Source organism: Trachypithecus francoisi, unplaced genomic scaffold (genome assembly GCF_009764315.1).
Source record: "Trachypithecus francoisi isolate TF-2019V2 unplaced genomic scaffold, Tfra_2.0 Lachesis_group9, whole genome shotgun sequence".
Classification (NCBI taxonomy): domain Eukaryota; kingdom Metazoa; phylum Chordata; class Mammalia; order Primates; family Cercopithecidae; genus Trachypithecus; species Trachypithecus francoisi.
The window spans coordinates 21,418,525-21,431,388 of NW_022681474.1; the positions used below are offsets into that span (position 1 = coordinate 21,418,525).

A 12,864-nucleotide genomic window follows, 5' to 3' on the forward strand; every position below is an offset into this window, starting at 1 on the left:
GAAGAGGTTTGTATCTAATACTATTTGCTCTCTATTATCTGAATTAAACTATGCTTTTTGTCAGAAATTAGTGCATTTTCATATTTCCATAAGTTTTGACATTTTAACATTTGCTGCAAGCCTTGGATCTTGTTATGATGATCCATTCCTACAGCCTGATTTTTTTAAACGTTCTTGAGAACTGGTATTATCTCACTGTTAAAATTCTCCTTTTTTGAGTTCCTTTGAACCAATTGGTTATTCTGTAGCATGCAACAGGATTTATGTCTCTCCTGCTCACATTCAGGTCCATTAATCTCTCAGAACATGGGAAATGGAGGAAGTACAAGGCTGCCCATCAATGGCTGAGGAAAGTGAGACCGAAAATTCTACCTTATCTTTCCTGAAGATCAAGGTTGATGGAATTCACTTCCAAAGTTACTGGATTTAGCTCTCAAAACTTGATTCATGGTTCTTGTTGCTTTCATTTTTTATATACCTCCTTTTTTTTGTCATCAAACTTGGGATTTCATTCCAATACTTAACCAGTAACTGAGAAAAAGTATTTTTAGAAGTCCTCTAACATAAACATTTAAGACTATAAATGAAATTATGCTATTTATGTTATTTTGTCATTTTAATAATTAACCCTTTGTCACAAGATTATGTTACACATGTGATTCAAAGACATTATGCATTGACTTTTATAAATGCAGGCACAACATGGGAATTTAACTATCATGTCAACAAGCTATGATGACGATGGTATAGAGATTAATGGAGATACATGATGATAATGGTGATTATGTGTTTGCATGTGATATCTGTATTATTAGGCTGCTAAAGGAAGTACAAGAGGTTTATAGAGAAAATATTCAATATAAGCTTTGTTGTTCAAGAGCTTTATGGAGTCTTTTCTGGCTGATTAGAGCTGTAGTAGATGGGAGTGTTAAATGAGGGAATGGTCATGTGGAGAAAAGTTATGCTGTCAAAGATTTGCCTTTTTCTCTTAAACTCATAAACAGCCATGATAAAAAATGTTCTCTGGAAAGCCAGGGAACTTTCTATAAAGTGACATTTTTCTTTAGGGAACATCTCCATCTGTGAATTCAAGAAATTCTATACTCATACTAAAGGAGCAAGGTAAATGAAGTGCACACTAAAAAAAAATCGCGATTGTCACTAAGTTAAAATTAAACATAGAAAACAGATATTGCCACTGGGTACATTTTGAACAATTTTTTCCCCATACAAAGAAAAAAGTTTATTACTAGAACAAAGGTCAAAAGATATCAAGCTGTTTCTGAATTTAAACCTTTACTTTCTACTATAACCTGAAGATTGACCTTTATTGAATATTTGATACAATACAGAATAATTTATAGTGCCATAACACATACCAAATGACAAAGTTTTTATTTATGGAACATTCTGTTTAAATATTTAAATAATTTATTAATGTGTGAGTTGAAAAATATCACTGAAAAATGCTGCTTTTATTATTTAATAACTTAGTGTGTCAAATCTGATTTTTAATATCAAGCTTTTAAAAATATGAATAATTTAGGTAATATCATTGACAAATAAAAATAATTTTTCTGAGTATCTCAGGGATTCTTTTTAGTAGTTGAATGTTTATAAAGAACAATTTAGAACCGACTGAATGCTATTACCATTTGTATTGCTAATAATATTATTTAAACTTACAATAATATATGCATATGACTTATTATGTTTAGTTGATTATTCATTTGCTTAACATTTCTTTACCTGCTGCAAGAGCCAACTAATGATAGTCCACTTGCATCACCGTGATACCCGCTCTTCATCTAAATTGTGTTTACATAATAATTCCACTAAGTATATTCTTAGAATAATTGTGTGTTATTGCAGTTATTTCAGTTATGTCTCTGAACATAAGCAATCATTAATGCCACTGTTTGCTGCTTAATTAGGATGCAATTTTTGAATAGGAGTAGGGAAGAGAGGTTTCTTCCTTAGGTCTCATAATTTTACTATGGATTCTTTTAATGATGTGACAATTAGATTTGATTTCCAATCTGACTTTAAAATACCACTGAATAACTGAGGTAGCTATGTCATCATAGTCGTCATCATCATATTTCTCATTTCTTTTGACAAAGAGAAGCACATGAAATAAAGTGGCAGAAAACAATGGTATTCAGATTATATGCTAGAACCTGCATAAAGCATTACAGGAAATCTATGAGAGCCCAGGGAATGCTCAACGTTTGTTTTACAGACTTCTAAACCATAAGAGTCCACAGGTATTATCCATACTGCAGTGCATAGGAAAGCATCAGGGCTCAGAGTTGTTTTTCATAATCCTAGGAAAAGCTGGGACTATCTGATCCAACTTTTTCTGAACAAAAGCGCAGCGAGCAATGATCTCTTCTAAAGCTGTAAGAGTTGAAGAAGGACGAAGGAAACATGAAAAGTGACTCATCAGTCAGAAACAGGTTTATTTTAAAGAATAAACCTGAGAGGGGCCTCTGGCCGAGTTAGGTCAAGTGCCCTCTCTCTTACAGACTAAGAGTATTTTCGGACAGGAGAGCTTATCACAGGCTCAGAATGTTTCTGTGTCTCTTTGTCTTGCTTATCTGGGAGGGAGAGTTTTGTGTCTGTTCCCATACATCTTTCTGCAGCTGCAGGCATACCCCCCAAGTCTGCTTTGAGCTTCCCTGTCTTAGTGAACCTAAAGAGAAAGGAATGTGCTTATTAGGGCCCACTGTTTTACTTGGGCCCATTGTATGAGTGTAAAGTTTGGTCTTTACACCATGCAGCTGTCTTATCTGTATTGTGCTGTCTGCTCTTTCTAGCTGCTTATTGTTAGAAGTGATTTATTTGAAATGCATGAGGTTAGAAAGGGAGCTGGAGCTTAAAATAGTGGTGTTTGTCCAAGATAATGGTGCTCCTGCTCTGTCAAAAGTCTTCATCGAATTGCTTATTTTGGTAGGCAGTCCTGATAGTATGTTTTCCCTAGATAGCATCTTTGCCGGGATGTACCTTTCTATGTTAAATGTGATAAATTGGGTTGTGAACTATAGCCCATGATCATATTATAGGGAGTATAATTGCAATTAGCTGTATCACTGGGCAACAGAAAGAAGTAAAAATATCAGATGGTTTGCAAAAGTAAATGATGTGGTTAAATTATTTGTTCTTTAAACAAAAAAAATTATTAATCTAGTGAGGATGTGGGCCTGAATTATCACTTGGTGTCTTAAATTCGCCAGTGATCACTCTGAATCTAATACATTGTCTGTTGTTTCTTTTTTTTTTTTTTAAGTTTTGTAGGTACATAGTAAATGTGTATATTTATGGGGTACATGAGATGTTTTGATACAGGTATGCAATGCATAATAATCACATCATGGAGAATGGGGTACCCATCCCCTAAACATTGATCTTTTATGTTACAAACAATTCAGTCACAGTCTTTTAGTTATTTTTAAATGTACAATGAAATTATTATTGACTACAGTCACTCCGTTGTGCTATCAAATAGTAGGTCTTATTCATTCTTTTTTTTTTTTTTGGTACTCTGTCTCTTCTTCCTGATAGCTCACTTCCTTTTACTGGTGTCCAGAGTGGATTCTATTTCCTCAAGTTTAAGAACCAGAGTTTTCCTTCCGACAAATGATCAACATGACTGCCAGGTATTTGAAAGCACACAGCATTTTAAATATTTTGTCACATTTGGGGACTTCTTTATCATAACTGTTTGGGTACTAATTGTCTTTCACAGATTACGTTTTATTACTTCTCCAGCCGAGTGAGTGGCAAATTAATGGTTGGGCTTCAAACTGCATGTGGAGGTCCTATTCAGCATTTATGGCAAAACACAGCTGCACTCCCAAATCAGTGGGAGAGAAATGTCATCAAAATCCAGAGTTCACAGAGATTTCAGGTATGTGTGTTCTATTTTCTAACTATGGCCTTCAAGAAAAAATAAGATACAGATCTTTAACACCAGGTGAACTAAAAGTAAGGCAACCGTCCCAGTTTGCCAGCGACTGAGGGATTTCCCAAGACTTTCAAGTGCTGAAAGTGGACATCTCAGTCAATTTGGGATGGCTAGCCACCCTGAAAGACACTTTTACAATAAAGTTTTGAATTGTATGTATGAAAACTAAAGGTGATATATTTTAAGACATACCGATATATCAGTAAAATACAACCTTTTAATTTCCTCCTAATTTCTTGAACCCTCTCCATATTCCTCTCTACTTTTCTTACTGCTCCAACTTCTTCTTTCTTTTCATTACTTTTTCCTTCCAGACTTTTTTCATGCTTTTGAGAGAACGGAATGCTGGGTAATGAGGAAGGAGAATGTTTAAATACTTATTCCAAATGCTGTTGAAGTAGAATAATTGTCATATTCATTTCATAGATAAACTCAACACAGGCTTTATTTTCTAAAGTAATTTAGAGAATTAAAGTCAATGCAAGCCTATAAAACAAACAACTTATTTATGCAGCCTAATAAAACTTATGCATGGTCGAAATGATAATCTAATGATTATTACCAGTTCTTGAAGAAGTATTGCCTATTTTAACATTTGAGCCAATCAAACAAAATTTTCCTATTAAACATGAGATTTTAAAGAATTTTATTCCTTAAAACTTTCTAATCCTTCTCTGTGAGTCAATTTAACCCAAATCGGTTTTTTAAATCATCTATTATTAGAATGATATAATAATCAGTCTTATAAATTTGATATAAGTCAAATCATTTGTTATATGGTGGATTTAGCACTTGCTTAAATATAGGGATTAAATTGGATTGAATTTTACCTTTGATTCTTTTGAGTGGCTAAGAGAAAAAGAATGGCTAAATGAACAGGATCTTCATTGTAAAAGTTGAATTATAAGATATAAGAATGGCATAGTTTCTTAATTGATTGATCATAAATCACTGTAATTTGGAATTTTCAGGTTTTGATAAACTTAATGGGGATCAAAAGAAGGCTACAAAAAATCCCTAACAGGTGGTTAAATGACACCTATATGGCAGGACTTCAGAGAAACTCTCAGTGGAAACGCTAACCAGAGACTGAGACTGTACTCTATTGAAGTCAAATATCAGTGTTGGGGGTGTGGGTGGTTGGAAAGGCATCTTAAGCCATCAGGCACTTAAGTGTTTCTATCAACATTTCATTCATTCACTTAAGAAAGATTAATTTGGGGCTCTTGGATGTGGTAGGTACAATGAGGGGAAGGTTCCCTACAGCATGTTAAGGGAAGATGATTGATAGGTGTGGGCAGGGGATACTATGTGTCCCTCCACCCTGAAGACGTCTGTGGCTTTCAAGGGCTGTGGTATGCAGAATGAGTACCCCCCTGAGCACCAATAATGTGTTTAATTTGCTGTGGATGCTCAAGTGTTATTAACCGCTGGAGAAGTTATTTTATTTCTTACCCTTCTCTTCTTAATTCCCTGTGTCTGCTTGTTGTCTCAACAATGACAACAAAAGCAACAAAACTGGGCCAAGATTGTGTTTATGGGGATTGAGTCACATCGAGTAGACTCTGAAGGTTGATCTTGCTGAAGTTCTATCTCTCTCCGTTCTTGTAGACACTTAAGTGAGATGAGAATCTTACCTACGGGTCGATTCCATCGTTATTTACACATCCTTTTAACTTTGAAACAGAACTGATGGTATGGGAGTCTTAAACTACTTTTGCCAACCTTTGTACCTTCTTAGCTCTGTCTATGTCTTTCAGTCCAGATCTCTATTAGAAGCATAAGAGATCAGAGCGTTGAGTAGAACTGGAACTTGCTGTATCTTGCAGGTCAAACCTTTCAAAATAACGTCCTTGTTTTGCTCAACTTCCTATTCTCGAGTGATACATCCTGAGTTCTGATGATTAAATATGTGCAGTAGATCAATAAAAAAAAAGTAAAACTCCAGAATATGTAATATCCAGGGTGATTCGGCTGTAGCTGAGGCAGCAAGGTTATTCACTTGAGTGCTTTAAATGTACCAGTGGCTTCAACTAAAGCAGATGCATGTGCAATATATTAATTTTATATCCCAATATACGTTATTGCTGATGTGAAAACAGTGCATTTACCTTAAAGGCTTTGCAAAAATTAGGAGACCATATGACTCTCTCGGGATCCCTTGGCTACACCAGCCTTTTCCGATTGCAGGTATGCTTTAGTTCTGTCCTGTCAGCAAGTGAGCAGATGTTCATTTGCTTTTGTTTGGTGGGCCACAGAGAAGTGCTGTACTTGTAATACGGCCTGCCATCATCTAGTATCTCACTCCTGAAAAGATTTTCTGAGGGGCTTATTCGAGGGAATTCTGTAATCAGAGTCTCCAGACAGTATCTGCTGCCTTGACAACTTATAAGCCTCTGAGAATTATTTCATTTTCTGCCATTTCCTTTCCATGCTGACTTCTAATAGTTTAAAAGCCATGCATCCTTCCTTTAAAAATGTCCAAATAGGAGATTTCGGTCTCAGCTGGATCCCAGCTTAGCATGGGCTTAGAACAAAGCCACTGCAGCTGACGCTCACGTGGGGGCTTTATCACCTCCATCTGTGAATGACTAGGTCTCTTCTTTAATGAAATTGAAACAGGTTAATTTCTGAGGGAATGCTGCTGCATACAGAAGGATTGCTGTTTATCTACTTAGCGAAGACGGAAGCATTTCAGAGAGTTTCCGAAGATATGTAAGGAATAATAACAACTAAAATTTCTTTAGCACTTACTATATGTAAGGCACTGTGTTTACTTCTTTGGATACATAATTTTATTGACCCTTCACAAAAATCCTCTAAGGTAGAAAGATGATTTACTCCAAGAATTACAAGCTTTAGAGAGTTAAACAACCTACTAAATCCCATACCGGCTTAGACTCTAAGGTAGTTTGATTTCAGATCTCAATTACTGAATCACTGAGCCATAGTAACTTTTTTTATTATGTTAAGCATTACAGGGATTTAGAATACAAATGGGAAAAAAAGTCCAACCTCTAGTTTGGTCAAATCTGTTGTGTATGACTTATTATATATTCTTTTGTCTGCTGGCTGGGTGAAACAACAATTTTAGGCATTGCATGCTGCTGATTAATTGCAATCACATTTTTAAAAAATTGCAGACATAAGCGATTAATTTTACTGTTGTCCTAAAATGTTCAAGGAGACAAATAATAAGACAAACTTAACATGCAGTAGAAATGTAGCCCCTAATTCAGGTGAAACCTTTTGTCAGAGGCATTAGTACCAGAGTGACTCCATGTTGAGTGAGGGCTAAGAAAATGAGCTTGCTGGGTTGCATTTCCAGAAAGCTAGGTATTCCTAGCCTCTAGATGTTTACTGTTAAGGGAACAGATTGATAACATTTACTAAACAGACCTGGACTTGGGAGTGTCCTGGTATCCTGACACCTTGAGAACAAAATCATTCCTAATTTTACTTTAAAGATAATAATGTCGATTCTTGCAAAATATAGTAATTAAGAAAATTAATCCTTTATCGCAAAAGATTATAGCAGAGCACATCTCCCCGTGATCTTTTTTTATCCTGTATATAGACAAGTATTGTACCTAGGGTGGATGCGTTCCTCCTCTTACTTTCGGGAACGCCCTGCTCTGTCTATTGAGTGGCCATTCTTTTATTCTTCTACTTTCTTAATAAACTTGCTTTCACTTTACTGTATGGACATTCTCTCAATTCTTTCTTGTGTGAGCTCCAAGACACTCTCTTGGGGTCTGGATCGGGACTTCCTTTAGGTAACACTTTCACTCCTGTTTGTTGTTGTTGTTCTTGAAAGAAGCTCATGTAACAGTTTTATGGGTAAGAAGGAATGAATACTATCCCTTACTACTAAGTATGTCACTGACTATAATTTTCATGTTGAATGTCTAGATTGTTAAACTAAATGAACAGTCAGTGCCTTAAGTACAAAAAGATACTGAAGCATTTTTAACACGCTATTATTTACTTTTCATTTCTTTGGTATTTCATTGAGAAATGCTGGAGAGTTCTCAGCAGCCTCCTATTTAGAAAGAATAGAATTTATTAATAAAGACAAAAGATGAGCTTTGCATTTTAAAAAATGTAAATTTTAACCTTAACTTTTAAAATTTTACCGTCACTCTTCAAAATCATTATCTGAGGTATTTTCCCTTTTAATTCAATAATATTTATGATAACACATGATGAGGAAATAATTACTCTCATCATTTTGTGTCTCAAATGTTTGCTTGGGAAATGAATGCATACTACTAATTAAGAAAACTCTTACATAATACATATAACCATAAATGTTTCTAATGTTTATACTCATGCTGAAGCAGTCTCGTTGTCTGAGGCGATACCTGAGATTCATTGTTTCATGCCAAGGAAATCAAAGACATGAACACACAAGAAGTGAGGTTAAGAATGGAGGTTTAATAGGTGAAAGAAAGAGAAGAGCTCTCTCCTGCAGAGAGAGGGATCCTGAATGGGTTTCCAGTCCATGGCGAAATGCAGGGGGTTTTATAGATGAGCTTGAGGAAGCGGTGTCTGATTTACATAGCGCACTAAAGACTGGTCAGACTAGATGTGTTATTTGCATAAGGCACAAAAAACTGGTTAGGGGTAGGTGTGCTGTTTGCATAGGGCACAAAAAGATGGCCTTTCCCACCCTAATCTGTTATTATGCAGATGGGTTCTCTAACTGGCTGGTGCCATGTTGCCTGTTTCTTTACTGTGCATGTGGTAATAAAAGGGAAGACGGAGCTTCTATATTGGCTATGCCTGGCCCCCAGGTAGCCTTTTTTTATTGACGCAACTGCCGGCATTCACCCGTGCGAGCTTTCAGCTTGCTTATCTATGTTTACAGCTTGATTTTTCAGGCTGCTCTTTGTTGGAAAAAATAATTTATTGGGCTGCTTTTTGGTAGAAGGGAAGCCTTGCTGAGGACTCTTTTACCTTCACTATCTACCTAAATAATTTCTTTCTAGCTCCTGTATCAGTGCCATCCAGACAGTATTATCCATATGTCATCACCGTTTCCTCTAACATTTAAATCAATTGGCTTGAGTGCTGACCACTTACCTCTATTCAGAGGTCATCCATCTTCTCTTAAAATGTTTGGGGTGAAAGGAATTTGTTTTATGTTCACTGTCGGATTAGTGCAGGCCGTCCCTGACTTCTTTGGTGTCGGAACTCCATCATCTGTCCTATGATCCACTTTTATTTTGCTGCTTTGCTCCTTTAAAAGAAAAAACTCGAATATCTATCTATCTATCCTCCAACGTTATTAAAATGAGGTGGGTGTTTGGAAAATAATCTTGCTGATGTTTTGGAGAAAACAAAGAATGTGTGTTAGATACTACTTTTCCTAAAAATACAACTACCACACAGCAACACAGCTCTGACCAGGGCCCTCCGTAGAACCTACATATATATATATTTTCTTTTTCCGAGTTGGAGTCTCACTCTGTCACCCAGGTTGGCATGCAGTGGCACCATATCAGATTGCAACCTCTGCCTCCTGGGTTCAAGCAATTCTCCTGCCTCAGCCTCCTGAGTAGCTGAGATTACAGATGTGTACCACAACACCTGGCTAATTTTTGTACTTTTAATTGAGGTGGGGTTTTGCCATGTTGGCCAGGCTAGTCTTGAACTCCTAACCTCAGGTGATCAACCTGCCTTGGCCTCCCAAAGTGTTGGGATTATAGGCGTGAGCCACCATGTCCTGCCTTTATTTTTTCTTGTTTTTTAATCATCCTAGGGTTCCACTTTCTTTAGCTAATTTTCCAGATTCTAACCCAAATCCTTGTCAACTCTTTTCATTTAAATCTGTTTAGCTAGACTATTTAATTATGCCTGATGGGTCTTGTGTTTTATAGCCACATAGACCTATTAGTAAATTTCCCTCCACTTAGAGAAATAGTTATTTCCCTAAGAAAAATGTTCCTTCCTGCTAGGCTAGTGGACTCAAATGGCAGTGAATTTTCACAATGATGTTTCATCACTTATACCAAGTTAACATGTAATTTAACAGAATCAAATAAATATGTAATATCTATTGCAAACTCTAATGAGGAGAGGATTAAGGCAAGAAGGTAATTTAAAAGCTACTTCAGTAGTCAAGGGGGAGGAGATGGGAGAGGAAATAAGAATGAAAGGAAAATAGGGATTAATGGAGCTTGTCTCGTTGGAAATGAGAATGGAGGAGAAAGGGACTCTCAAGGTCAGTTTGGAGTTTTGAGCATTGGAGAGCACCAGTCTTCTGGTACCATTGTCAGGAAATGAGAGTGAGATGAGAGCTCCAATCCGAGGAGAAAGGACAAAGTGTTGTGAATTATAAATGACTTGTGTCATCTGAGTGAAAATGTCCAGCAGACTGTGGAAACTGGGGAGGAGAGTTCAGGAAAGAGATTAACATTTGTAATGTAAGTTTCTGATTTATCAACCCTGAAGATCAATGTTGTTTTTTTGGTGAGGAGTGTGGAGAAAAAAACAAGAGACATGTGATATAGTTAACACTTATTTCTACTTCTTTTTTAAAAAGTGACTGTCGGCATGTCCTTAACTCAGCAACAGCTAGGGACTATCTCTATGAAAAAGCTTTCAGAAAGAATAAAATGTTAATTTGTAAAGAATAGATATTTACTTACAAACACACAATTCATATAATAGCTTAAATATTTTAATAACTATGTTACAATAACAGTAGCTAACATTATTTAATGCTAACTATATACCAGGTGCTGTTTTACATGTTTGCAACTCTTTTTTCCTTATCATGTAGGCTATCATTTTATCATTACAGTTGTACAAAGAAGAAAACTGAGGAACAGAGATGTTAAATAAGTTCTCCAAGGTCTTGTTGCTTTTTTTTTTTTTTTTTGAGACGGAGTCTGGCTCTGCCACCCAGGCTGGAGTGCAATGGCCGGATCTCAGCTCACTGCAAGCTCCGCCTCCCGGATTCACGCCATTCTCCTGCCTCAGCCTCCCAAGTAGCTGGGACTACAGGCGCCCGCCACCTCGCCTGGCTAATTTTTTTGTATTTTTTAGTAGAGACGGGGTTTCACCGTGTTAGCCAGGATGGTCTCGATCTCCTGACCTCGTGATCCGCCCGTCTCGGCCTCCCAAAGTGCTGGGATTACAGGCTTGAGCCACCGCGCCCAGCCTCTTGTTGCTGTTAAGTGGTATAACAAGGAACTGAATCCAAATAGTTTCATTTGAAATACATATATATTTTTTCAAAATATATATAATATGTAATAAGTATATAATTTATCTATATTATAAATAGATATTTTGAATCAAACTACTTAGATGTATATAATATATGTAGTTATATATAACCAACTTGGGTATGTATATTATACATATATTAATAATATAGTATAATTACATATTATATAATTTATATAATTAATACTTGTATAATATTATATAAATATATATTATAATATATATAAATATATATTATAACATATAAAATATAATATGTATATTATATTATATATAATCTGTATATAATACATATTATGTATGTATACATACATACACATGCAAAATCAATACAATACATATATGTATCTTACACATGTATGTATATATAATATATTATTCTATAACATACATTATATCACATATATAATATGTATACATATATGTATATGGAAATATATAACATTTATATATTACAAATTTATTATATATTTATTAATATATAACAATTTATTAATATATACTATTAATATGCAATATTATGTCATATATTGTATATCTCCAAGTAGTTTGATTCAAAATATTTGTATCTATATAATATATATTAATCTATATGTTATAATTATAACATATATAACATAGCATATATTATATATGATATAAATTATATAATGTATATTATATAACTACATATGTGATATAAAATCTATTTTTTTGAAAAAATGTATTTTGAATCAAACTACTTGGTTTCAGATCCTAGCTATATGTTGGATTCAGATTCTAGCCATACTTTTAATCACTATGTTATACCACTTTTGTATAAAACTATCTCTACACAATAATCTTTGCCAGTCCTTTGCAACATGATTCTATTTTCTAAGTAGTTACACTTATTTTTGTATAAAGAGAATATGACTTTCTTAGGGCTATTGACAGATTTTTCTATAGGTCGTGGATGTTTCTCAGTGGATTTGTAATAGTGGTAGATAGCATATGGTTTGAAAGGAAATGTATTGGTACAGCATATTGTACAGGGATGAAATAATTTACCATAAAAAAAGATCTGTTATGTTTTGCTGCATCTAGATCAATTGTAAACCTAAAAATCTGGGCCGACTTCTTGAGAAATACAATGTTTATGTTGTAAACAAGACTGAATAATGCACATGTTTTTATCACATCCATGAACAAAGCCTCTAACATTAGTGATATTCATTAATAAGGATGGGATAATGTCTGCCATCAACATGCCAATTTTCTATGGATTTGGGTAATTAGAAAATCGGAGAGTGGCTTCTTTTTAAGTTTCTCAGATCAATCATACCAGGGTATCTTTTCTTAGTGGTGTCTTGGGTGGGCTCCACATCATAATGTCACGTTCAGTCATTTCTTTTCTCTTTTTTGAGACAGAGTCTTGCTCTGTCACCCAGGCTGCAGTGTAGTGGTGCGATCTCCACTCACTGCAACCTCTGCCTCCCGGGTTCAAGCGATTCAACCTCCGCCTCCCTGATTCGAGCAGTTCTCTGTCTTAGCCTCCTGAGTAGCTGGGATTACAGGCGCCCGCCACCACTCCCAGCTAATTTGTTGTTTTTTTGGTAGATACGGGGTTTCACCATGTTTGCCAGGTTGGTCTAGAATTCCTGACCTCTAGTGATTCACCCGCCTCATCCTCCCAAAGTGCC

At 35.5% G+C, this 12,864-nt stretch overlaps 1 protein-coding gene across 1 annotated transcript in view; it reads left to right on the forward strand.

Moving 5' to 3' along the window:
- The window catches only part of MALRD1 (MAM and LDL receptor class A domain containing 1), a 702,910-nt gene that overhangs the window by 39,410 nt on the left and 650,636 nt on the right, over nucleotides 1-12,864 (forward strand). The window contains 2 exon segments of the mRNA XM_033209380.1: nucleotides 3,565-3,659; nucleotides 3,749-3,910. Coding sequence (XP_033065271.1) covers nucleotides 3,565-3,659; nucleotides 3,749-3,910 — 257 coding nt within the window.